Below are 27722 nucleotides of genomic sequence, written 5' to 3'. Positions count from 1 at the left end.
TCTATCTATGTCTATCTATCTGCCTCTCTCTCTCCCCCCCCTCTCTCCGTCTCTCTGCCTCTGTCTCTGTCTCTCTCTCTCTTCTCCCCATCAACGGACCAAAACAGATCAATCCGAAAACGACCAGTTCATTTGGATCCCTGTTTTCAGTGAATGCTCCATCCACCCTAGTAGAGCATCCTTCCAGGAAGCTTACCTAGATGTCTCAGTTCGTGTTGCTTCACTTTCTTCTTCAGTTTTATGGGTCCAACGTCCCGAAGACTCTTCCCTGGGCCTTCCGAAGGGGTCTCCATGCTGGACTCCTCAGAGGGGATTTCTCGATAATACAGCTTGTAGCCTGAGATTTGTCCGTGGTTGGGTGGAGGCTGCCAACTGATCAACAGCGAGTCCATTTTGGCCTGGACCATCAACTCAGTTGGGGCAAAGAGAACTAGGAAAAAAGGGACAATAGGGGAGTCATGGGACACGGCCCAACTGACCAAGTTAGTCTCAAATTCATCTACATCTCCATTAACTTTTCCCCATCCTTGCCGTCTCCAATTTGCCTCTAGCTATAAATCAATCTGAATTACCTTACAGGTAGTCCTAGTACCGCAGTTCATTTAGTGACTGTTCAATGTTACAACCGCACTGAAAAAAAGGGAGTTATGACCATTTTTCGCAGTTGCGGCCTCTCCACGATCACATGATCAAAATTCAGATGCTTGGCAGCTGATTCAGTTCTATGACGGTCGCCGTGTCCTGGGTTCACGCGATTCCCCTTTGGTGACCTTCTGGCAAGCCAAGTCAAAGGGGGAAGCCGGGTTTGCTTAACAACCGGGATGCTAACTGATCGGCTGCAGTGATTCACTTAACAACGGTGGCAAGAAATGAGGCAAAACTAAATTAACAAATGAGGCAAAACTAAAATGAGACAAAACTAAAATGAGGCAAAACTAAATTAACCAATGTTTCCCTTCACAATTTTGGGCTCGATTATGGTCATAAGTGGAGGACTACCCGTAGCCGCACCAGAGGCCTCCATAAGGGCCATCCATGATGCCAAAATGGCAGATATGATTGGGCAGAGTGTGATCAAAAGGTGGGCTTTGATGACCTGGATGCGCCCGCCATTTTGACATGGAAGATGACCTGGGTCAAACGTGGAAGGATTCTGAGGTAAAACCAAGAGGCTTCTCACCATGGGTTTGGTTGTCCCGATCTGGAGTGCGGTGCTGAGTCCATTCCGATGGAGCTCCATAGCCCGCGCTGGTGCTTGCCGTAATCCGAACTTTGTAGATTTTGTTTGGCTGTAACCCGTAAAGCACCAGCTGGGTTTCATTTCCACTGAGCTCCGTTGACGAAATAAGGTCTGCGAAGGGGAAAAAGAGCCCAACGTTTATTTCCGTAACCAAAAAAATCAAATCGATCAGGGGTGTCAAACTCGATTTCATTGAGGGCCACTGGCCACATCAGGGTTGGGTTTGACCTCAGGGGTCAGGGTGGATGTAGCCAGCGCAACATCACTTGTGTCGGGGGCGCCTATGGTGCCTGAGCACTCTGTCAGCGAAAAAGGACTCCTGAGCTCCATTTTTGGCTACAATGGTCTCCTACAACCCTCAGCCAGTGAAAATGGAGCTCGGGAGGGCCACACATGGCCCTACCGAGCTCCGTTTTCGCTGGCAGAGGCACCGCAGGCTGGTTCCTTGTTGTTTCCAGGAAGGCCCCGCGAGCCAGATCAAGGACCATCTGGATGGCGTGTGCATGCCTGTTTTGGCCCCGGTTTTTTTGGCCGTTTCCAGGCTGTTTTGGTTGAAAAATGGCCAGAAAACAGCCTGAAAAATATCCCCAAAATAGTCCAAAAATGGGCCGGAAAACAGCCTCTTTTTTGCCCATTTTCCAGGCCATTTTCAGGTTGTTTTCCAACCATTTTCTGGCAATCTGGCACCCACGAAGACCAGCTGGCTGTCTGGTTTGCCAGGTGCCAGGAACCAGGAGAGCAGCTGATGACGGTGAGTGTGCCCAAAACGAGGGCTCTGCTTGCCACCTCTGGCACGTGTGGAATAGGTTCGCCATCACGGTTCTAGAGTGTCAATAACCTTCACATTATAAGGCCCTCAGGCCTCCTCTTTCTCACCTTCCTTGAGAGAAGCATACTCAATTTTGTACTTGACGATCTTTCCGTTGCTCAGTTCTGAAGGGGGAGGCTGCCATGTCGCCTTGATGTCAGTCGGAGTTATGCTGGACAGGGAAATCTGAGGGGCTCCACCAGGAACTGGAAGCGAGCAGTAAAAGAGATCATGCCACCTCAAAAAGGACCGTCAGATTTACAGCTGTTCTGCTCGAGAAGATATCTTTCAACTTGGAGGACTGTCTCTCCAGGGATATGTTCCCCGGTTAGACTAATTTCTCTGGGAGTTTAAGGCATTCTGGATACTTTCCTTGCCTGCACTAGTTAGATGACACAACTGGTTCTCTATCATGTCCATTCCACATTTTGTTACATTTTTGGGCAGGTCTTTGGAGATTCTCAGTCATCCAGGTCATGGTTGTCCCAAAGCTGCTTTTTCAAAAGGCAACTGGGCTTTCTTTGTTTTGTCTTGAAGAGGTTTCGCTTCTCACCCAAGAAGCTTCTTCAGCTCCTGACGCAATGGTGGAGGATGGAAGGATTCTTGCACTTAATAGAAACCCTTCCATCTTCCACCATCCAGTCAGAACTGAAGAAGCTTCTTAGATGAGAAGCAAAACAGCTCCAAGGAAAAATGAAGTCCAGTTGCCTTTTGAAAAAGCACCTTTGGGACTTTGGTTTTTAATGTGTATAAACTACCCAGAGGTGCCTCTAGCTGAGATGGGTGGCAAATAAGTCTAATAAATAAATAATTCACTCAGTTTTTCCAACAACAAACCACTTAACACCAGGGGTGGGATTCAGCTGGTTCAGACCAGTTCGGGCGAACCGGATGTTAATTATAATCTGGTTCGCTGAACCGGTAGTTACAAGGACTGGCTGGCCATGCCCACCCTGACCCTCCCCTCCCAGGAGTCTCCACGCAGCCCGTTCATGATGTCAAGTAAGTGCAGGACCTGTGCGGAGGCTCTGGGAGGGCAAAAAACAGGCCTACTGATATCTGAAAATGGGCCCGGGGGAAGCCGTTTTCGCCTTCTGCTCAAGGAAAGCCTCCGGAGTCCAAGAAGAGCAAAAACGCCCCCCGTCACTGTGGTGCAGGAAGCCAACTAGGCCACGCCCCCATGGCCACACCCCCATGGCCATGCCCCCAGCAGTTGGGTAGAGAACCGGTTACTAACATTTTTCAACCCCACCCCTGCCTAGTCCCATTTCAGCCTAGTTAGGCACCTCATGGAAACTTGTCACATCCCGACCAGGTAAACCCTCAATTATTTACACCCCCAGTTTTAGGTGGCCCCAGAGCAGATCTTCTCAGTTTCTACGCTACCAACCATCTTCCAGGGTCTGCACATTTATGGATGAGGAGGTCCGGCTAGCTCCAAGCTGGGAGTAGGCCACCACGTAGAAGATATAATTGGTGTTGGGCTCCAAGTCTTTCACCGAAAACTCAGTGGTGTCGTTATTCACCGCAAACTGGTATTCCACGTTGTCAGCACCTAGAGAAGGTACACAACGCTGTCAGACAGAAAAAAGAAGAAAGAAGAAGAAAGTTTTGTTCTTTCTTTAAACTAATTGCTTGTGAGATGCTTATAAAAAAGCCCTGAACAATTTTCACCCTGGGGGTTTCTTTTTTTAATGGGGGGGGGGTTTAAAAATGTAAAGATAATAGCCACAACTCTGCAACTGAAGCCCCATCATTTTATGAAGGGGATCATGTACAATCACCGCAGATGGGGACTACAGCCAAGAAATTAAAAGAGGCTTGCTCCTGGGGAGGAAAGCGATGGCAAATTTAGACAGCATACTAAAAAGCAGAGACATCACCCTGCCAACAAAAGTGTGCATAGTCAAGGCTGTGGTTTTCCCAGTTGCCATGGATGGCTGTGAAGGATGGACCATAAGAAAGGCTGAGCGCCAAAGAATGGAGGCCTTTGGACTCTGGTGCTGGGGAAGACTCCTGTGATGATGATGATGATGATGATAATAATAATAATAATAATAATAATAATAATAATAATAATAATAATAATAATAATAATAATCTTTAATTTATAAACCGCACCCTTTCCTAAACAGGACTCGGGGCGGTGTACAGTCATATTAAAACAGTATAAATACAAAATATGGGTATACTTAAATATACAAATAGGTAAAAGGAGGAGGTAGGATGTGGACTGTACAATATTTAAATTAAAATACAAATAAACATTAAAATACATTAAAATACCCTTAAAAACTACCCAATAAGATGTTTGCCAGGAGGTTAAAATGGGACTATAAATCAGTTAAGCCAGCTAATTGGAACAGGTGGGTCTTAAGCTTCTGTCGGAAGGAGCGGAGGTCGGTGGTAGTTCTAATATCGGGGGGGGGGGGAGGTCATTCCAGAGGGTTGGGCTGCAAGGCCATCCAACCGGTCAGTCCTAGAGGAGATCAACCCTGACTGCTCTTTAGAAGGCCAGATCCTGAAGAGGAAGGAAGCAGAGGTGGGTTGCTACCAGTTCACACCAGTTTGGACAAACTGGTAGTGGAAATTGGGACTGGGTCATCAAACCGGTAGGGACGGCAGGCTGGCCACACCCCTGAACCGGTTCCCTGGTAACCGCTGCCATTGCCAGCTTGTTTTTCGGTCATTTTTTCATGTTCTGTGCATGTGCAGAACAATTTACAGGCAACTGTGCATGCATGTGCAATGCGCATCTGGCACATGCGCGAGCAAAGCGACCCGGCAGCAATGCACGCAGCAACCCACCCCTGGAAGGAAGGACTCCCTGGTGAAGAGCCTAATGCTGGGAACGATTGAGGACAAAAGAAGAAGGGGATGACAGAGAAGGAGGTGGCTGGATGGAGTCACCGAAGCAGCAGGTGTGAGCTTCAATGGACTCCAGAGGATGGTAGAGGACAGGAAGGCCGGGAGGAACGTTGTCCATGGGGTGGAGATGGGTCGGACATGAATTCGCAACTAACAACAACAAACATCATGTACGAAAAAAGCTGTGGGGCTTTAATCTTGACAATCTAACACTCTCCTTTGACCGTTTAAAAATCACATTCCTTCTGCCTAGGTCTCTATGAGTTATGTTGATAAAACCTTTCAAAGCTCTCCTGCTTAGAGAGGTCTCCATGCCAGGAATGGAACAGGATTTCCATCTTGCATTTCAGAAGAAGTGGGGAGAAGCAACCAGCCAAAAACATACGGTAGCACTAACTCATCTCCGCAGCTGAAGATATTAAAAAGGCAGGGTGCTAATTGGAAAATTAAGGCAACACTTTCATTACCCCCTCCCCTCTGATCACCTCAAGGGGTGATAGACCATTTCCACTCATCCAGAAGATGGAAAATCGTTCCTTACTCTGGCAAGGAAATAGATTTAGCAAAGCCAGGAAGATCAACCTTCCGCGTTTGGACTAGAGCTTCTAACTTCCAACAGTAATTTTAATAAGAGCGCATATATCTTTATTATTTTCACCGAACACTTAATTCAACTCATTCGGTCTGGATCCCCACCTTCATTTTACTGTGTTGTAATAATTAACCAATGTATGAATTACAAGTCTGATTAAAAGCTGAGTAATTTGCATCAACAGTGTAAGAAACCTTCAACAAATCTGCTGCTGAGCGATTAATTAACATATCCGGGCCTTTTGTGAGTACGTATGTTGTGTTGTAAATTAATCAGGCATCGCGCCCCATTCGTCGATCAATAAATTGTGTTTCTGTGTAGAAAGGCAACTGCAGGCTGTCCTTGACTTACAACGGTTCACTTAGTGACCGTCCGAAGTTGCAACGGCCCTGAAAAAGGTGACTTACGACCATTTTTCACACTTATGACCGTTGCAGCATCCCCATGGTTGTGTGATTTTCATTCGGATGCTTGACACCTGACTCACATTTATGACATGTCTCAGGGTCATGTGATCCCCTTTTGTGACCTTCTGACGAGCAACATCGATAAGGAAATCAGATTCCCTTAATAACCCTGTTACTAATTTAGCGTCTGCAGTGATTCACTTAACAAAGGTGGCAAGAAATGTCATAAAATAGGGCAACATTCTCACTTAGCCACTTCGATTTTGGGCTTAATTGTGGCCATAAGTTGAGGACTACCTGTGTTATGTCTACAAAAGGTAGACACGTTAGCAAGACACTAAGAATGATTGAGAATTTTACCCACTTTTTTTTTGATGGAGTATTGTTTTGTTATACAATGTTGACTTTTAAGATTCTAACTTCAATTTTGCATTTGCTTATGTATAATCTCAGGAGAATATTGAACATCTGATTTCCTGGTTGATACTAATAAAATAATAATTACAGAGGTTTTTTTAAAAAAAGAATGATAGAGAACACGCAGTGGTTGCTACTATCCACTTGCCTCCCAAGTCTCCAGAACACCAAAATCCTAAACGTAGCCTACAAAATTGTCTGCTACAACATCCTACCTATCAATGACTACTTCAGCTTCAACCTCAATAATACAAGGGCAAACAATTGATACAAACTCAAGGTAAACAGCTCCAAACTTGATTGCAGAAAATATGACTTCAGCAACAGAGTGGTCAATGCCTGGAATGCTCTACCTGACTCCGTTGTTACATCCTCAAACCCCCACAGCTTCAACCTCAAACTGTCTACTGTTGACCTCAACCCATTCCTAAGAGGTCCGTAAAGGGGATGTGCATAAGCACACCAACGTACCTACTTTCCCTGTCCTACTGTCCCCATTTATTTGTACTCATTTCCTTCGTTCATGTCCATCTTCATACTTATACCTGCTATCTTGTACATGCTTGACAAACTAATAAATAAATAAATAAATAAAACGTCAGCAAGATGTTGGCATCACTAGCAACTCTTCCTCACTGTCCATTTCTCCCCCCCCCCCCTCATATGAAAATGGATCCACCACAAAGCCAACTGCCTTGCTTTCCATGTTTTATCACCCTCCCACAAATCCTTCAAAAGGCCCATAACTACTCAGTTCTGTCCCTTTCAAGCTGTCTCCTTCTTTGATTAAAGTTACTCTCTACTTTGGATGAATAAGTGCCTTAAAAGCTGTTCACCACCAATGCACCCAATCAATCCATTCAATTCACAAACAGCTAAGTGCTTGGAATCCTGGATCTCCTTTGTTGAAACATGTATGGTTTCCAACCCCTAGTAATGACTTTAAAGACTGCCTTTTTGAAGCATCCTCCCTAGTGAAGAAGCTTAGCAAACATTGTGGAACTCATAAATGCTTATTAAAGGTCATCATTCAGAACAGAGGAGATAAGGGGAACTTGAGAATAAGCCTTAAGGTGGATCAGCCTAAGCCAAAATATGATCCAATGTTCTGTTTTCCTAGTTGCCAACTAGATGCAGAAAGTCTACAAGGAGGGCAACTGATCTGAGAAGCTCATTCTGATAGCATACGAACAGAATGATAGAGTTGGAAGGGACATTGGAGGTCTTCTAGTCCAACCCTCTGCTCAAATAATTTGCTTGAGTTTTTAATTGTAAACCTCCACTTTCCAGTTCTCTTTCCAATCTGGGGGCCTGATAACTCTTTTACATAATAGTTTTCATCATATAGAATACGGAAGAAAAGAATAGGAAGGGACCTTGGAGGTCTTCTAATCCAACCCCCTGATCAAGCAGGAGACCCTACACCATTCCTAACAAATGGTTTCCATATTGGAAACCTTCAGTGATGAAGCACCCACAACCTCTGGAGGAGGCAAGCCAGTGGAGGAATCACTAGTTAATTGTTCTCTCTGTCAGGAAATGTCTCCTTAGTTCTAGGTTGGCTCTCTCTCCTTGATTAGTTTCCACCCGTTCCTTCTTGTCCTACAAGATTATTATACAAATCTAATCATCATCATCATCATCATCATCATCATCATCATCATCATCATCATCATCTTTTAATGACCCCTTAATCCCTTGCGGGGTGGAGTCTGTGCAACTGAATGGAGCTAGCAGAGTCTTTACTGGCCCGATGCCTTTCCTGTCACCAGTGCGGAGTTGTGTTCAGCAGATGTATTCTCATCGTGCCCAGAGAGAGAAATATCTGCCTCTACCTAGGATCGAACTCACAGCCTCCTGATTGTGAGGTGAGAGCTCCACCTCTAGGCCACCGCGCCACTCCTATTATACAAATCTAATGCGCCCCTATTTTCTTGCATTAGGATTAGCCCAAAGAGCATATCTTTAGGATACCAGAAACGCACCGAAGGCTTTTTGGTAATGAAGAGAGAATCCAATAATCTGCTCACTGTTGAACTCTGGCCTTTCCCAGGAAACCAAGACGGTGGTGCTGGAGAGAGAACTCGCTGACACTCCCTTCGGAGCGCTGGGCAGGCCTTCCCGCACGATGACCTCTAGCCTGGCCGTAGCACAGGCCATGCCAAGGTGATTTTCAGCCACGCACTGGTAATAGCCCGCGTCGTCCAAGCCGATCTGGTTGATCACGAGGGTACCGCTGCCCTGGATTTTAACCCGTCCTTTAGACAGTAACAGCTTTCCGTTCCTCATCCAGTGTACGGCGGGCAGTGGCTCTCCTTCTGCTTTGCACACAAATCTGGCGGTGCTGGCCCGGGTGCGAGAAATGGTTTCAGGTGCCTGGGCGATTGTAGGAGGAGCTAAGGGATTGAAAAAAAAATGCACCAAATGAGCATGGCCAGATGTGGCATTCTACGGGTTCGAACCGGTAGCAGAAACCATGGTTGGCCCCCGCCCACTTGCCCCAGCTCTATGGCATCCCACTTAGGCCCTTTTTTTGCCAAAAGTGCATGTGTTTGGCTGTGTGTACTCGCGCACTCACATTTGCGAACCGGTAGGGAAGGTAAGTCAATACCACCTCTGAGCACAGTGGTTGAGGAGGGAACAAAAGGGGATGTGTGAAGCCATTTATGAAGATGGATGAAAGCAGGGCAATTGGCGAGAAGCGTAGACGGACACACTGCCTAAGTTCACACAACCCACTTCTCCGTTAAATGAATCCCCTCCTTTTCCAGGGACACGTACACATAAACCAACTCAAGAGGCGAGTTCACACAAGCTTGGCCACCTAAAAAAGGAAACTAAAATCAAAAGCTTTGAGAATACTGTTGCTGGGTTAACTCAGGGCAACTGGGTCAAAGTGTGTTAATCCGAGATGTTTCGTTACTCATCCAAGTAACTTCATCAGTCAAAGTATTAATAAAAATTAGTTTGGCAGAGAGTTGTTGGAATGTACCAAACTCTTGTGTTGAATTTATATTTACCTACAAAGAAATAAAGGCAGACTAGTATAGATCTATTTCAAGCTATTTAGCTCTCGTCAGCTAGCCACACCCTTCTGGGATTCAAACCCAGGCTGCTTGCATATTAGGTAAATGTATTAACCTCTAAGCCACAGGTTCTCCTTGCTTTGTCAGCTATTCCAGGGAAGAGATTAAGTGTTTTTTCTACCTGGTCTACCCAAATATGGGACGGAGCATACTTCTTCCACTTTCCCATATTTGGGAAATCTTGAAAGATCTTGAGTCAGTGAAAGAACAAATCTGCTCTGGCAGGACTGTTTGCAAACAACCGATCCTCCTTGTGAAGGCCCAACAAAATAAAAAACCCAACTTAGCAGCTGCACAGAAACGTTGTGTTTTGTGTTCTCACCAAGGACTCGGAGCTCAGCTGCAGCTGTTACAAATTGCCTGGTTTGGGGTTTGTTGGCCCGGCATACATAGACTCCTGCATGATGAAGCTGAACGGAAAGGATCACGAGGTTGGTCCGTCCTAACACAATCACATCCGTAGAAATCGGATTCCCATCTTTAAAGAAAAAGCAGAGCATCACATCTCTATGTGGAGTACCAAGTATAGGAGAAAAACATGCAGAGCTGGTGGCTGGGTGGCAGAATTAAGCAAGTCATCAGTTTAGAGTCATTGAGTTTCCAAAAGCACTTGAAGTCCAACTCCTCCTGAATTTCATTGACTCCTTTCTGGTGCCAATTTAGTGTTGAATTTTAGGTGACAATATTCTTCTTTTTATAATTTTTTTAAATTTTTAAACAAACAAGCACAGACAAACATAAAACCATCTTCCAGTTTCATACAGTGTGTCGATTGGTTACAAAACTTTTATGCATCCTCACCATAGTCTTCACTTACAATTTATATAGAATTTCGTATTATCAATCTGATATACAGTATATGCATACAATACAATACAATACAATACAATAGTAGAGTTGGAAGGGACCTTGGAGGTCTTCTAGTCCAACCCCCTGCCTAGGCAGGAAACCCTATACCGTTTCAGACAGATGGCTATCCAACATCTTCTTAAAGACTTCCAGTGTTGGGGCATCACAACTTCTGGAGGCAAGCTGTTCCACTGCTTAGTTGTTCGAACTGTCAGGAAGTTTCTCCTCAGTTCTAAGTTGCTTCTCTCCTTGATTAGTTTCCATCCATTGCTTCTTGTTCTGCCCTCAGGTGCCTTGGAGAATAGTTTGACTCCCTCTTCTTTGTGGCAACCCCTGAGATATTGGAAGACTGCTATCATGTCTCCCCTAATCCTTCTTTCTCTTAAGCTAAACATACCCAGTTCCTGCAACCGTTCTTCATATGTTTTAGTCTCCAGTCCCCTAATCATCTTGGTTGCTCTTCTCTGCACTCTTTCTAGAGTCTCCACATCTTTTTTACATTGTGGCGACCAGAACTGAATGCAGGATTCCAAGTGTGGCCTTACCAAGGCCTTATAAAGTGGTATTAACCCTTCACGTGATCTTGATTCTCTCCCTCTGTTGATGCATACAATTATTATCATTGTTAAACATTTATTTGACTATAACTATTATTACTTCATTTTATGTGAGATTTTTCATAAAATGAAGCAATAATAGTTATGGTCAAATAAATGATTAACAATGATAATAATGTATACATATATACTAGATTGATAATATGAGATTTTATATAATTTATGAGGACTATGGAGAGGATGCACAAAAGTTTTGTAATCAAAGATAAACAACTTTATAAAACATGGGACTTATCTTATCAATGGTTAGACCAAAAAATATGGAAGTGAAATATGCTAGACAATTTTATAAAGATGTATTACTACTGGATGGATTTAGGATGATGTAGTGAAATGCCATAATATAAATTTATTCAAAATTTAGAATATCTCACATAGGTGACAAGATTCTTGTGTATTATGTTTGAACTCTTTCGGCACTACATAAATCTTCTCCACCCAAAGTTACAATGGCACCGAAAAGAATGACCTATGACTGTTTTTCACACCCCATGGTCATGATCAAAATTCGGACGCTTGGCCGCTGGTTCATATTTATGACCGTTGCTGTGTCTTGGGGCCATGTGATCCTTTTTTGCGACCTTTTGACCAGCAAAGTCAATGGGGAAGTCAGACTCACTTAACAACTGCAGTGATTCTCAAAACAACCATTGCAAGAAAGGTCCTAAATTGGAGCAAAAATCAGTTAACAACTGTCTTGCTTAGCAACAGAAATTTTGGGCTCCGTTGTGGTGGTAAGTCAAGGACTCCCTGTACTTACTTATCTAAACTTTGCTGCCTTTCAAGCGTTAATGCCAAAATCTCACAACATTTCAGACCAGGGTGCCAAAACTCATAGACTTTTAGCCAATTAATTAATTATGTTATTCTTATTATTACTGTCATCTGTGCCAGGTATCTTTATTCATTGCCTATGCCTGTTCTATTCAGCAAAAGTACAAATTTTAATTTTCATTGTTGGAGTTATTGGTCAGACAATCAATCATTTTCAGCTTGGTGAACGGCCTAATGTTAGATCTGGGCCACTATAACGGAAAAATGGCAGATTTTTATAAAACAATAGCAATAGCACTTACCACAGTGCTTTACAGCCCTCTCTAAGCGGTTTACAGAGTCAGCCTATTGCCCCCAACCATCTGGGTCCTCATTTTACCCACCTCGGAAGGATGGAAGGCTGAGTCAATCTGGAGCCAGTCAGGATCAAACTCCTGGCAGTGGGCAGAGTTAATCTGCAATTGCAATAGCACTTAAGACTTATATGCTGCTTCATAGAGCTTTACAGCCCTCCCTAAGCGGTTTACAGAGTCAGCCTATTGCCCCCCCCCCAACCATCTGGGTCCTCATTTTACCCACCTCAGAAGGATGGAAAGCTGAGCCAACCTTGAACCTGTTGAGGTTCGAACTGCCAAATTGCAGGCAGCCAGCAGGTAGCAGAACAGCCTGCAGTACCGCATTCTAACCACTGCACCACCAGAGACTGTTCTGCTTCTGCTTCGGTGCTCAAACCCTTAAAGTTAACATCACAGAAACAACTTTAACATTAAAGTTGTTTCTGTGATCTGCATCACGGCTCTTAATCCTAAACATAACCAAGGAGGTATTTCTGCAGAGTACTAACACATGTGTCAGATTTCCCAGCAGATATGCGCAAAGATTCAGCCTTCACCCCCTGACCTTTGAAGCTGGGGGATCATTTGAGATCAGCCTTGACTAATGTAGATCAAAAGACACCCAGAAACTAGAATTCGGTATCTTTCACAGATCAAACGCGGCAAACCAATCTCGTGCTTTGTCTGTTTTTAACTTTCATTGGCAAGCTCGATTTAGTAGCCCCGCTCCAGTTATTCCATATTCAACTGCAGATTATCACATTTCTTAAAATGTCGCACAGGTGCTTTTTTTCAAGAGGCAACTGGACTTTCTGGTTTTTTTCTTTGAAGACGTTTTGCTTCTCATCCAAGAAGCTTCTGCAGCTCTGACTAGATGGAGGGGAATAGAAGGATTTATATTCCTTGCAGACAGCTGGTCATTTTCATCCTTTTAGAGGGTCTTTGAAGCACTTGGAGGTTTATCTTGTGTCCTCAGGGTCACCGGAGTCGTGGTAATGGTTCCTGTAGTCTGAATTTTTTTTCTGGAAATCTGTTCGTACCTCCATACCATTCGAAGGATCACCATCCCAAATCGCATATCTAAAAGTCTTTAGGGATTCTGAGTCATCCCAGATCACGGTTGTCCCAAGGTGTTATTTTTTTCCCCAGGAGGCAACTGGACTTTCTTAGGTTTTTTTTAGAATAAACATTGCATTTAGAATTTAGCAATGTCTATTTAAAACAACAACAGCAATAACAACAACCAGATCTTACTTTTAGCTAATTATAATAACAACAAGGAAATGTTAATGGATATTGTTTAATAATATATACATGCTCTGGTATTGGTAAAAGCAACTTGGATATAATATTCTAAACAGCGGGGGGGGGGGAGTTTAGAAACTTTATTAATTGATTTTTTACTCAGAATATGTCATAAAAGTGCAATATTATTGGAGGACTTTTGAAATAGCTAACAAGTGCCATTATGTGGTTGTGTTTTTAAGTATGAATAAGTTCAGGCAGAAGCACGTTCAAATAACTGTAGTCAAATGAGAATTGTGATATATTGATGGTAAGATATATAAAGATTTTTGATTTAAAATGTATAATCTATGATTAACTACAAGTAACAACTATGGAAGAAATGCACGAAAGCTATTTGTAACCAATCGACACGCTTTCTACAAGATGTATTGAAGGATGATTCTTTTTTTGTGTGTTTATGTTCAATTAAAATTAAAAAAAAATTCTTTAATTAAAAAAAAAAACAATAACAACAAACCAGATTTTAAGACCAAAAAGTCTTGGAAAGGCCTCTTGGCATCAGAAGAGGAATAATTAACTTCATTTACCTTCCCGTATCCAAGAGATGAAAGGTGTGGGATTTGCTGACGCAACACATTCCATCACAACAGTGTCTCCAATCACCACTGTGGCATTCTCCGGTGCGGTGACAATGACTACATCACCCATCATTGGTTGTTGGGGACCTAGGGCTACAAAATTAGAGATTTACTTTCCCCCCCCTCACTCCATTCCCCATACACATATTTCAATCAGAGTGATTTCACCAAAGCAAAACAAAAGAAAAGAAATAATCCAGTGTTCAAGGTTTGCATGAGAATGAAGGTCTTAGATAGTGTTGGAAGAAATGTCCTTCTGGGTTCAGTTCCAAGTGGGGAAAAAGACACTGGATTGATGGAAGTTGCTTGGAAAGAAGGTTTATTGATGATGGACAGGATCACATGGTTTAAGGTCCTGGGAGAAAAAGGGAAGAGATGCTGAGAGTCCCTGGGTTTTATGTCCTCTCTGGGCTTTTGAATTTGAGCTTGTATTCTGATTGGTTGTCAGACTCCCATGGGGCCATGCAGGGGCAACTCTGTAGGCCAGCAATGGCGAACCTTTTTTGGCTTGTGTGCCATAAGTGGGGGGAGCGCAGGAGGGTCGTGTGCAGGCGTGCCACACCCATAATGCAATGTGCGACCGCCCAGTGCGCATGCACACACTACATAGGAGTGTAGGAGCATGGGGGCCCTCCCCTGCCTCCCCCGGAAAACAGCCTCCCCTGCCCCCCCCCCAGAAGCCCTCCGGAGGCTTGAGGGACCTTCAGAAGGCTTCCCTGAAGCCTCCGAAGCAGTCAAAATGACCCTCCGAGCAAACCGGAAGTCCGTTCCCGAACTTCCGGTTTGCCCATAGGGCCAGTTTTTTGCACTCCGGGGGCTTCAGGGAAGCTCATGAAGCCTCCGGAGGGCCTCCGGGGGGGGCAGGGGAGGCTCTTTTCGCCCTCCCCAGGCTCTTATAAAGCCTCTGGAGCCTGGGGAGGGTGAAAAATAGCTTTAAAAAAGGGTGAACTCAGCTGACAGGGCAGCACCTTGCGTGCCCTGACAAATGGCTCTGCGTGCCACCTGTGGCATGCGTGCCATAGGTTCGCCATCACTGCTGTAGGCTGTCCTGAGTCCCAAGCTTGGTTGACTCTTGCTGGGTGATGATGTAATGAAAGGGCTTTGGGATTCCTATTATGGCTCTGCCTGAAGGAGGTAGATTTTTGTTATGTAGAATAGACTGGCTCAGGCCTTAATGGCCCATTGACAAAGGTGGGGGGCAGTGAGTTTCTGCCTCCCTTTTAGGGAAAATATTCTGCCCTTTTTAACATTTCCTAACATTTTCCTAGGAGAGGAGTGAGTGCTAACTTCCAACAATAGTTAGACAGACTAACAATTTTATAGTATTTACGCTGTGTACAAATGCTTCCTTCCATTGTGAAAGTTCTCTGGCTTTCAACTTTGGGAACGAAGGGAGGAGAGGAACGAGAAGGAAAGAAAAGAGGAAGGAAGAAGAGGTTAGGGAGAAATGAAAAGGATGGAAGGGAGTGGATGGGAAGAAAGAAAGAAGTTAGTTGAAAGAGGTTGTAAAAATAAGAAGGAGGGATGATCTCAAATGTTGTGAAATTATTAAACTTAAAGGTTCGCCTCGCACAAATATGCTAGTTATTCCTGACTCTAGGGTGCGATGCTCATCTCCGTTTCAAAGCCGAAGAGCCAACGCTGCCTTAGATATCTCCGTGGTCATGTGGCCGGCATGACAAAACACTGAAGACAGAGCACTGTTACCTTCCCACCAAAGGTGGCACCTATTTTTCTACTTGCATTTTTTAATGTGCTCTCGAACTGCTAGGTTGGCAGAAGCTGGGACAAGTAACGGGAGCTCACTCCGTTATGCAGCGCTAGGGATTTGAACAGACGAACGGCCGATCTTTCTGATCGACAAGCTCAATGTCTTAGCCACTGAGCCTCTGAGTCACCATCTCCCCATTTTTTCACAGTTGAAATTTCACAGAGTGGGCTACACTTCTGGGAGTTCAGCCATGCTGAATTCCATTTGGACTCTGGTTGCTACGAAAAATTTTGTCCCCAGATGCTGTGTGTTCCATTCTTGGTCTTCTTTACCCAAAACATTTTCTCCAATTTCTGAATTTGTAAAAAAAAAAAAAAAAGCTTTGATTACTTTAAGCAGATACTCCTAACACTCAGCTATAATTTCTTTCCTTCTCCTGTTCTCTCCTGTCCTCAATTCATTCACCTTGGGAGTTTTTAGCCTAAACCTCCCAAGGTCAGGACAAGCTATTAAAGCAGGGGTCCTCAAACTACGGCCCGTGGGCCAGATACGGCCCACCGAAGCTATTAATCCAGCCCACATGGGACCATGAGGCTGCCCTGCCTACATTTTCCCACCTACCGGCCGGCCCCTGCCTGTCTTCTGGAGGCCTCAGTCGGTCTGGCCCCCCAACAGTCTGAGGGACCGGGAATTGGCCCCCTGCTTAAAAAGTTTGAGGACCCTGTATTAAAGTCACAGAAAAACCTGTGGCTCTCTGTTAAAAAAGAAAAAAAAAACAGGATTAATTTCTCTCCCTTTTTACCAACTAAGCCATTTTTTCCTCCAACTCGCTTGATTTAAATGTGCATTAATAACTTTCAGGCTAGCATTTATTTTTTATATTTTTTGAGGCAAAGAAAGTATAAGTCTTACGAAGCGGATGAAAACAGTCCCTTGCTCTTAAAAGAGGAAAAACTAAACAAAGACTTGGCTGGATTCCTTCCTCCCATTCGCACTCCAAATCCACAATTGTTTGCACATTTAATTCTCAGTTCCCCCCTCCCACTAATTAAATTTCCTTCCCCACCAACCAATTTTCTACCGCTTAAGTTCCTAATGAAATAGGTTCGTGCTTGCAAAATCCTTTCGAGATGAAATAGGGGATAAAAATATAAAATACAAATCTGTGTTTAATTTATCTCGCCATAGTAGGCTGTCCTCAAGCCCATCCCCCTTTCTGGGTGTCCACAGGGAGTCAAAAAAAGTCAAAATGTGATCGAAGCCCCGTCTACACTGCCTCTCTTGAACGGCTGTGCAAACTGGTAGCATTTGCAAAACATTTCACGTCAACTGCTAACTGCCTTCTCGCTTTCTGAACAACCAGGAAAGAAGAAGAAAAATCACAGATGGATCTTTCCCCCATCTCTTCTCCTCTCCCGAACAGCTGCTTAAAGCCTGAATCCATCCATCCCCAGGGAGGTTGTGGGTTGCCGTGGAGGGGGGAGGGCCTCAACACAATGTCAAGCTCCTGTTCAGGAAAAGGATGAGAAAGTTCACAGCTAAGCACCAAGCCTACTTAGTTGTTTTATCTCTTTTCTCTCTTGAGATGCTGAGAGCGAGAATCCAAGGGAGACCCAGCCCTTTTAAAACAACTTTGACCCCCACTAGGGTTGCTGAGAGCCAACGTGAGTATTATTATGTGTCCCACATAGGGCTGCGATGCACTGCAGGGCATGGAATCTCAAACTAGGACCGGGGAACTGGATGTGGTCCTTCCATGTAGGGTTAGGTTAAAGACCTTCCCCCTGACATTAGAATGACTACGGATCTCCGCTCCTTCCGTCAGAAACTTAAAACCCACCTGTTCCAGCTAGCCGGCCTGGCCTAATTCCAGCCTTCCCACCTCAGTTTTGGTTTTTAAATTTTATGATTGGTTTTATGGGTTAGTTTTAATTTTTATAAATTGTACAGGGTTATTTAATCTAATTTTAACGATGTATATTATTGTTTGGATGGGTTTTTTATAATTTATACCTGTACACCGCCCCGAGTCCCTCCGGGGAGAGGGGGCGGTCTAGAAATCTAATTAAATAAATAAATAAATAAAGCAACGGTGGGATTCAAATAATTTAACAACCGGTTCTCTGCCCTAATCATTTCTTCCAACAACCAGTTCACCAAACGGCTCAGAAACTTAATTACCAGTTCTCCCAAAGTGGTGCGAACTGGCTGAATCCCTTAAAGAGATAATACCTTCTTCTGTATCAGGAGGAGTCTGGAAGCATCTGTTTCGACTCACTGTTTTTATTTCTGAATTAAATTTATAGCACTACAGCGTTTAAGACTTAGGTACCACTTCATGGTGCTTTACAGCACTTCTGTAAGATTCCTAGCTGCAATGGACAGCAAACTTAGAGTTGACCCCAGGTGCTTCTCTCTGCTAAAAGGAGGCCAAGCTAAATGCCTGAAGGACCCCCTCCCATGACTAATTCATATTAGTGATCCACAGGATTTTAAATTATGAATGTAGTGGTCCCTGAGGTCTGAAAGGTTGGTGACCCCTGACCTAAACCATACACCTTGTCATCTCCCAAGTGGCCTTCCTAAGCCAGAAAAGGCATGGTTCTTAATAACAGCTGACCTATGAACACACCCTTCCACCTCCTCAGGAGTTATAGATTCCAACTCATCCCGCCTTGTCTACCATCCAATTTCCTCCCAAGTATTCCAAGAATGGTTTTATAAAGGAGAGAAGGCAGTTTAGCTTTGAGGATTTCTGCTAGATTAGGCAGAGTCTCTGATTTTTTTAAATTCTATACTCCAAGGTCCTATAAAGACCTCTGAAAGGTCCCGAAAGCAACAGTAAAAGGTAAATGTTTCCCTTGCACATATGTGCTCATTCCCAACTCTAGGGGGCGGTGCTCATCTCTGTTTCAAAGCCGAAGAGCCAGCGCTGTCCGAAGACATCTCTGTGGTCATGCAGCCGGCATGACTAAATGCCAAAGGTGCACAGAATGCCATTACCTTCCCATTAAAGGTGGTCTCTATTTTTCTACTTGCATTTTTATGTGCTTTCGAACTGCTAGGTTGGCAGAAGCTGGGACAGATAACGGGAGCTCACTCCATTAGACAGTGCTAGGGATTCGAACTGCCGAACTGCTGACCTTTCTGATCGACAAGCTCAGTATCTTAGCCACTGAGCCACCACCCTCACTAAACATCAATTCCATCAACCAATCAAGATGTGACAACACAGCCAACCAATCCATTTAAATAAACAAAGCCAACATTCCACACACACACACCTATATTTATAGAAAAACAGCAGCTCCGATCATGCTTTGCTCGCACAAGCACGAAGCCAAAGGCACCAGCCTGAAGATGACGAATGTGACCTCATTGAGATTGTCTTGGCAACGTTTCGGTGAGGTCTCACTCACCATCTTCAGGCTGGGTTTTGGGCTTAAAGGGTGGTCGGAGCTGCCGTCTTTCTATAAATCTCGGGGGTGGGGGTGGCATGCTGACTTTGTTTCACTAAGTGGAATGATTGGTCGTGTGGTTGTATCACCCCCACAACATGAATAAACATGACGATACCTCCCATCTACCAGACATCTGGAAACCAGCCCTAGTCAACAAACGAGCCCCACCCACCACCCAGGCCATTACAACATGAAACAACAATGGACACGCAGCCAGCACCAATCAGCACCAATCAGCACCAATCTACCAATCATGATACAACCACACGACCAATCATTCCACTTACTGAAACAAAGCCAGCACTCCACACACACCCCACCAAGATTTATAGAAAGACAGCAGCTCCAACTACGCTTTAAGCGTAAAACCCAGCCTGAATATGGCGAGTGAGACCTCGCTGAAACGTTGCCAAGACGCTGCCAAGATCTTACACGGGAAAAGGCCCGAACACAACAAGACCAGCATACCTACACCCGTGAAAATCTACGAAAACACACACACACGCACACACACACACACACACAAAGAAAAGGAAAAGGATGAAGGGTAGATGGAAACGAGAACAAACATAGGAGTCTACCCTGATATGTGATGTTCCAAAATGTATAAATAATGACGATTTCTATATAAACTGACCACACTCTAACAAAATAAGTTTGATTTTGAAACTATCGTACAAGCAAAACATACTGTAGTTATTCAGCTGCAGGAGGAAAAATGTGAGCAACTGCTGAGGATTTCAGCCTAAAACTGATGGGGAAGCCTTTGAAACTGGGTTAGGAATCCTGATTTCCAATTAGTGAAGTTTCTCCTGCTGCTTCGTGTTGTCGGGCAGGATTTCCAGGCCAGTACACATTTTTCTAGACAGCAGGCAATAACTCTCTGGAGCCATGGGGAGTTTTTCCAAAACTAAATTAAGGCTAGGGCAAGGGCGTAGGTTAGGTAAGGGTGAAGACTCCATTGGATGAATCATTTCATTCATTCATTCATGACAACTGTTACAATGGCTCAAAATGATGTTCAGCTTACTAAAAAGACAGGGGCATCCTTCAGCGGGAGGTTTATGAACTTGGAAAAATATTCAGCCGGGTTTGTTAGTCCTGGATGGGAGATATGGTTGGACCCGGAAGTGGGAGGAAAGTTGCATATTGTGGCCAAGAACTGTATGAACAGAAGAACAGAGTTGGAAGAGACCTCAGAGGTCTTCTAGTCCAGCGGTCACCAACTGGTGGTCCACTGGTGGTCTGTGAGAAAATTATGGTGGTCTGCAGAAAAATTATTTGCATTTTTTACATTGCACTAAATACTGTTTATCTTTTTTTTTAAATAGTCATATTAGTGGTCCACAGGATTTAAAATGATGAATTTAGTGGTCCCTGAGGTCCAAAAGTTTGGTGACCGCTGTTCTAGTCCAACCCCTGGCTCAAGCATATCATTCCGGCTGTCCGGTCTCTTCTTAAAAGCCTCCAGTAATGGAGCATCTGGAACAGGGGTGTCAAATGTACAGCATCACAGGGGTGTCACGTGACATATCGGGACTCCTCCCCCTTTGCTAAACTGGCTGGGGGTGGGGCCAGCACATGACATATCTGGCTTGCGGGTTGCGAGTTTGACACCCTTGAACTTCTGAAGGCAAATGGTTCCACTAATTGTTCTCACTGTCAGGAAATTTCTCCTAGGTTCTAGGTTGCTCCTCTCCTTGATTAGTTTCTACCCATTACTTCTTATTTTGCCTTCAGGTGCTTTGGAGAATAGCTTGACTCCCTCTTCTTTGTGGCAGCTCCTCAAATATTGGAACACTGCTATCATGTCACCCCTAGCTCTTCTTTTCACTAGATTAAAGGTAAAGGTTCCCTCGCACAAATGTGCTAGTTGTTCCCAACTCAAGGGGGCGATGCTCATCTCTGTTTCAAAGCCAAAGAGCCAGCGCTGTCCGAAGATGTCTCTGTGGTCATGTGGCCGGCATGACTAAACATCGAAGGCGCACGGAATGCTGTTACCTTCCCACCAAAGGTGGTCCCTATTTTTCTACTTGCATTTTTTCGAACTGCTAGGTTGGCAAAAGCTGGGACAAGTAACGGGAGCTCACTCCATTACGTGGTGCTAGGGATTCGATCCACCGAACTTTCAATCGACAAGCTCAGCATCTTAGCCACTCAGCCACTGCATCCCTTTCTTCACTAGATTAGACATACCCAATTCCTGCAACCATTCTTCTTCACCTCCAGGCCCCTAATCATCATCTAATAATTATTAATCATCTAATCATACCTGAACGAAGGTTCTGATCGGTCTGCAAATCCACGTTGGAGAAAACCTCTCCCAAGCTCTGCAGTTGTGTGTGTGTGCGTGCGTTAAACTGTGTTTGTACAGGAAGGCTGCTTGTGCAGAAAAGAGATTCAACCAGCTGCCCTTGGCTACCCCTGATGGCTTTGGAAAGAAGGCAAGCCAGCAAGCAGCTTAGCCACCTGCTGGAGATGTCAAGATGTCAACTGCTTTTCGTAGTCCCAAACTTTAAAAAGACAACCAGACAAGAAAAGCAGCCAAACCAAGCATTCATCGGGCACAGATGTGCCTCCTCATCCATATTCTGTCTGCTTTTGCACTGAAGCACAGAAGCTGGGGGAGCAAAATGTGAGAAACGCACTTCCCTCGGAGGGCTTGGTGACAGTTTAAAAGTGCAGTTGTCAATTACATGCTTTAGGAAAACCGAGGAGTCTGGGTCCTCTTGTCATTTTCTTGGCACAAATTTTTACCAGTGGATTAAAAAAAAAAACTCTCTACCAATTTTCAGCCTAAGTATTCTTTTTCCAGATCTAAGTTTTCCAATTGGGAAAATGTGCCCCCCCCCCCCCCCGCCCTCAATGTGGGTGTCTCTGGGAAGGCAGGAGGAGGCAGATAACATCACGAACGTGATTCAAACGAAGTAATGGAACAACCTGCTTCATTTTCAAGATGATGACATGATACAGATCTTCCCAGGCAGGTTTCTCACCCCATAATATGACCTAATTTGAATTCTTCAGCTTTACATCGGCATGTTGGGAGAATCTTGTCTTGTGGTTTGCAAATCAGGGTTTATGGCTAAGTATGACATTATAAACACAATCAACAGGGGCTCATGCCACAAACCATGGTTAAACAAATTTATGACTTGGTTGAAAGCGTGAACACAACTGAACAAATGACCTAAAATGCAGCTCAGGGGAAACCCTGTGTGGCTCAATAATTGTAGTCTTTCCCCTTCCTAACTTAGTTTCTCTGATGAAATGTCACGTCTACACAGGATAAATTAAACCAGGAACCCATGTATAATTCTACTGCATTTTCGAGCGTAAATGGGGAACCCCTGCAACTTTTCAAGACCTCATTTACACCTAGGAAGATTGTTGTTAAAATGTATGGCCAAAACACAGCTATTTCTCAACGTACAATAACAAGGGTGCCCAGAATTTTAAGTCATTGCAGTCATCAGCCGAAACATCACATGACCAGCCTTGATTTTATGACTGTTCTTCCAATGATTGTAAAGCAAGTCACTGCAATTTTAAAGTGGATCATGTGATTGTTCAATGAATCCCATTCTTCTCTGAATAGATCCCCCCCCCCCCCGGAAACTGCATACGGCCCCGGAAACCAGTAAAATTGCAAATCATGGTAGCTTGAAAGGCAAACATGCGATGGCGAGGAAAGGGGCAGAGGAAGTCTTAATTTTGAGGACGAGTTGTAAGAAGCTTAAGTCTGTCATAACTCTGAACAGTTATTAAACAACCATTTGTAGTTCAAGGGCTACCTATACCCAAATCTTGGTTTTGGCATCTTGTTCTGACCGAGGCTTCTCAAGAGCATGAAGCAAACTCCTGGTCCCGACAAAACCTCACTTTTATTAATTGACTGTGAATTCTGCTCATTTACATCCAGCAAAGTCTTTCAAGGGAGGATTTACGGTCACAGACCTTCTCTGGTTTGGCCAAGCCGATATGTGCAAAACTGGCAAGGATCGGAGCGTCACGAACCAATTAAGCGAACTAATGGTCTCCTGCAAACTCCACTCCCCTTTCACTCCTCTTTTATTTCCTCTGGGAGGGGCCATTCATCATCCACCTGTGGCCTTACTCCCAAGTCGGCCCTTGTTCCTTAGCTGTTCCCTTCGCCTGGCAACTCTGCAAATGCGCACACTGGGAACAGGCTCCAGCTGTTCGTCTGCTTCACTGATGTCTGACTCCGAAGGCAGCTGATAACTGGCATACGGCTCTGACCCCCTCTCTGCCTCTGACACAGAGCCCTCATCAGAGCCTTCCCCAGACTCCAGGACTGGCCAAGGTTCCTCCCCAACCTCCTCACTGTCTGAGTCTGTTGCTAGCTCTGCTAGCTGTTCACTCTTGCTTTAGAACAGGGGTGTCAAACTCAAGTCCGGGGCCGGATGCTGACCGCAGGGTGGTTAGATCTGGCCCACGGGACCGGCCTGGAAAGAGCAAAGGACCACCCTGTAGTGCAGTGGATTCTGCATTTTCACTGGCAGAGGGTTGCAGGAAGCCACCGCAGCCGCAAACATAGCTTGGGAGCTCATTTTCGCTGGCAGAGCGCTTGCGCCATCACAGGCGCCCCTGACACGAGTGACGTCAAGCTGGCCACGCCCACCTTGGCCATAAACACCCTCCCCCCCATCCTGAAGTCAAATACAAGCCTGATGCAGCCCTCAATGAAATCGAGTTTGACACCCCTGCTTTAGATTATCTGACCAGTGAGGTATCTCAAAAAACCTTGCAAATTTTTTTGGCCAGGATCGTTATATCCATGCAACAGATGGAAGCATCTGAGACGAAAAGAGAGAAACTTTAGAGATAGCCTGTCGTAATTCATCCCCCACCCCTGCCCAAATTTGTGGAATGTACCTTTCAAGAGAGTGAGGGGAGCATGCAGGCTGTAGCGTTTTCCCGCTGCATTGGTTGCCACGCAACGGTAGGCTCCAGCATCTCCTTCCTGGACATCGGTGATCTGAAGGACACCATTTGGAAGGACTATGAACCTATGAACCCAAGGATGAAGAGGAAAGATCAATTCCTAGGCTGGATCACATCAAAATCCAAGGACACCCTAGCAAGTTTGCAAAAAAGAGCAGCAAAGATAATAAAAGATTTGGACGCTAAATTAGAATCATTGGGCTAAATTAGAACTTCCATTTCCCACCATCCAGTCAGAGCTGAAGAAGCTTCTTGGATAAGAAGCGAAACGTCTTCAAATCAAACCCCAAAAGTCCAGTTGCCTCTTGAAAAAGCACCTTTGGGACATTTGACTGGGGTCGAACTCCTGGCAGTGGGCAGAGTTAGCCTGCAATACTGCATTCTAACCACTGGGAAGGAGGGAGGGAGGGATAGCACTTAGACATACAGTATATCGCTTCGTAGTGCTTTTACAGCCCTCCCTAAACGGTTTACAGGGTCAGCATCTTGCCCCCCCGCCCCCAACAGTCTGGGTCCTCATTTTACCCACCTCAGAAGTCTGAGTCAACCTTGAGCCAGTCAGGATTGGACTCCTGGCAGTGGGCAGAGTTAGCCTGAGATACTGTATTCTAACCACTGTGTCACCAAGACTCCTTGCTCTGTGTTCTACACCCTTGTAAGACTCTCTTAGAGCTGGTCATAGATAGACCTATTGGACCATTCTGACAACCCAGAGATAAAGCTGTCAGTTGACACAACTACTTTCAGGCATCAAGCGTAGGCACACACCACAGCTTGCAAGCCCACAACCAGTGAGACTTAGCAGCTCCAACTTAACTAACTCGGTGGTGTTTGATGCAAGGGATGAGTCCTGCATACTTTACCTTGGATCTGAAGGCACAGCTTCCTCGTCCTTCTGCCAAGTGATGACCGGAGCAGGTAAACCTTTGATCCGACACTCAAAACGAGCCATGCCGTTTTCTGGCACAGAATAGGGTTCTGGATGTTGGAAAAATGGAGGCAAGGCTGTGGTAGGAGATGTGAGGGGGGGGGGGGATAACCATTGACAGGAGATCAGAGAAAGAGGAAAGAAAGAAAGAAAGAAAGAAAGAAAGAAAGAAAGAAAGAAAGAAAGAAAGAAAGAAAGAAAGAAAGAAAGAAAGGAGACATGAGTTACAAGCAGAAGAACAACCTGGCTTTAGACAGAGTTGACCTACTATGGATAATTGCTTTGGGTTTGTTTGGTGTTTTGAAGAATATTTAGTTTATCCAAGGAAAATTAAATAAAAAGCACCAAAATATTAATATTAAAACTACTTTAAAAAAAATAGGGTTAATCTTGGGGATGACTTCAAATTGAAGTCTTGTTTTGGGAGTGGTCAGAACCCAACGTTAAAAATTGCCTTTTCTTTGTATAAGACAGAACAATTGAGAACTGAGTCTGCTTGGGATAAATGATAGGAGCGATACGAAAATATTTTTTTTTAGTTCTGCCTTTTACTCTTCTTGCCGCATAGGGTTTTTCTGATGCTGACCCTAACTCCCAGGCCTCCTCCTCTGATTTGGCTGCTGGAGGGGCTGGAGATCACAACATCACTGATCTCTGAAGAGCCAATAATCAATCTCAATCATTCAATAAATCAATCTCTCTCTCTCTCTCTCTCTCTCTCTCTCTCTCTCTCTCTCTCTCACACACACACACACACACACACATGTATGTAGTTCTAGTCCACACTAGTCCTCACTGTGGTGCAATTCTCTCTCTCTCTGTCTCTATCTATCTATCTATCTATCTATCTATCTATCTATCTATCTATCTATCTATCGATATCTATCGATATCATCTATATCTATATCTGTATCTCTACCTACCTACCTACCTACCTACCTACCTACCTACCTACCTACCTACATACATACATACATACACACACACACAGCACCACAGTGAGGACTAGAAACATGCTTCATTTTCTTTTTCAAAAGATACCTGAGGTGGACAGGCTCTTTGTAACGAATTGCAGGGGACAAATACTCACTAGATTCTCGGAGCATCACAGTTTGGCCAGTGACGGACCCAAATGGGCCCTGAGTGGTGCAAGAATAATTTCCTTCCACACTGGAGCCTCCTGAGCGGTTGTCGTGTTTCACAGCTCCCACGGTTGACGCGATCCACAAAGAACCGTTGGGGAGGACACGGAGGTTGTCTTCTTCTCTCGCCGGATGCCCATTCTTCTTCCACGTAATATTGGAAAACTGCTCACCGGATGGAAAGGAACGAAGACCTAGCCTTAGGAAGAAGAAAGGGAGCAAGGAAGCAACAAGGGAAGAGAAAAGATTAAGTGGGGCTCGGAACCAAGAACGTGCAAGAAAGAAGCTCAATTCAACCCTGCCTTGATTTCGTTTGGTATAAGATGGAGCAGAGACCAACTCTAGTGAGCTTTCAAGATTCTGTTATTATTATCATACATTGATGTTTCTCAACAGAGAGATAGGATCAAGATCACGTGAAGTGTTAATACATATAAGGTCTTGGTAAGGCCACACTTGGAATACGGCATTCAGTTTTGGTCGCCACGATGTAGAAAAGATGTGGAGACTCTAGGAAGAGTGCAGAGAAGAGCAACAAAGATGATTAGGGGACTGGAGACTAAAACATATGAAGAACGGTTGCAGGAACTGGGTACGTCTAGTTTAATGAAAAGAAGGACTAGGGGAGACATGATAGCAGTCTTCCAATATCTCAGGGGTTGCTACAAAGAAGAATGAGTCAAACTATTCCCCAAAGCACCTGAAGGTAGAACAAGAAGCAATGGGTGGAAACTAATCAAGGAGAGAAGCAACTTAGAAGAATTTTCCTGACAGTTAGAACAATTAATCAGTGAAATGAGTTGCCTCCAGAAGTTGTGAATGCCCCAACAATGGAAGTTTTTAAGAAGAGGCTGGATAACCATTTGTCTGAAATGGTATAGGATTTCCTGCCTAAGCAGGGGGTTGGACTAGAAGACCTCCAAAGTCCCTTCCAACTCTGTTATTCTATAAGTTCTATAGCCTTGGTGACCTGAAGACCTGTGGACTTCAACTCCCAGAATTCCCCCGCCATGCATGGGGAATTCTGGGAGTTGAAGTCCACAGTCTTAAAGTCGCCAAGGTTGAGAAACACTGCCCTAAAACAATAAAGCAAGATTCCTGGAATCCTGATGGTGTCTTTTTCTTGATTGGACCTACCTCAAAGGGTTGACCTCAGGAAACAGACTGCAACTCAGCTCCAACGTTTCACTGGGGTTGAGGGTCACTTGTCCAGTTCCAGAGCCACAGCTCAACTCCAAGGCCTGCAGTCCAGGGGGCTCTCCTGCAGAAAAATGAGATGATCTCCCAACTCATGTTGTTATCCCATGGTTTGTATAATTATGATCTACGGAATCAGTCCGAATTGGCCAAGTTCTCACAGGGCATAAATCCAAATACAGCAAGCCCAGACCAGCTCAGTGCGTTGAGTAAGCAAAGATCAAGGTTTTTTTTAAGAACGGACAACCATTGTCCAATCATTTGCTTGAGCAGGAGGCTGGAGGAGAAGACCTCCAAGGTCCCTTCCAATTCTGTTATTCTATTATAAGGGCTCATCAGAAAAAAAAAGGAGTTTTCTCAGCAAGTACCACAAGGGCACACAGCTTTCTTGGAGCCTGGGGAGGGTGAAAACAGCCTCCCCCACCCCCCTGGAGGCCCC

At 44.6% G+C, this 27722-nt stretch overlaps 1 protein-coding gene across 2 annotated transcripts in view; it reads right to left on the bottom strand.

The window, feature by feature from the left end:
* Positions 1–27722, bottom strand: part of IGDCC4 (immunoglobulin superfamily DCC subclass member 4) — an 84430-nt gene that overhangs the window by 20121 nt on the left and 36587 nt on the right. For both annotated transcript variants that reach the window (XM_081964587.1, XM_081964586.1), the window contains exons 3-13: positions 27224–27347; positions 26035–26285; positions 24880–25021; positions 23948–24081; positions 13829–13972; positions 9741–9896; positions 8318–8728; positions 3439–3603; positions 2117–2254; positions 1181–1351; positions 197–430 (exon numbers count right to left, since the gene is read on the bottom strand). In XM_081964587.1, the coding sequence (XP_081820713.1) occupies positions 197–430; positions 1181–1351; positions 2117–2254; positions 3439–3603; positions 8318–8728; positions 9741–9896; positions 13829–13972; positions 23948–24081; positions 24880–25021; positions 26035–26285; positions 27224–27347 (2070 nt within the window). The remainder of the gene's footprint in view (positions 1–196; positions 431–1180; positions 1352–2116; positions 2255–3438; positions 3604–8317; positions 8729–9740; positions 9897–13828; positions 13973–23947; positions 24082–24879; positions 25022–26034; positions 26286–27223; positions 27348–27722) is intronic.

This window comes from Natrix helvetica (assembly GCF_964273705.1).
Source record: "Natrix helvetica genome assembly, chromosome: 12".
NCBI classification, from domain to species: domain Eukaryota; kingdom Metazoa; phylum Chordata; class Lepidosauria; order Squamata; family Natricidae; genus Natrix; species Natrix helvetica.
Note: the sequence above shows the minus strand (reverse complement) of the source record. Positions and strands in the feature narration are given on the sequence as shown.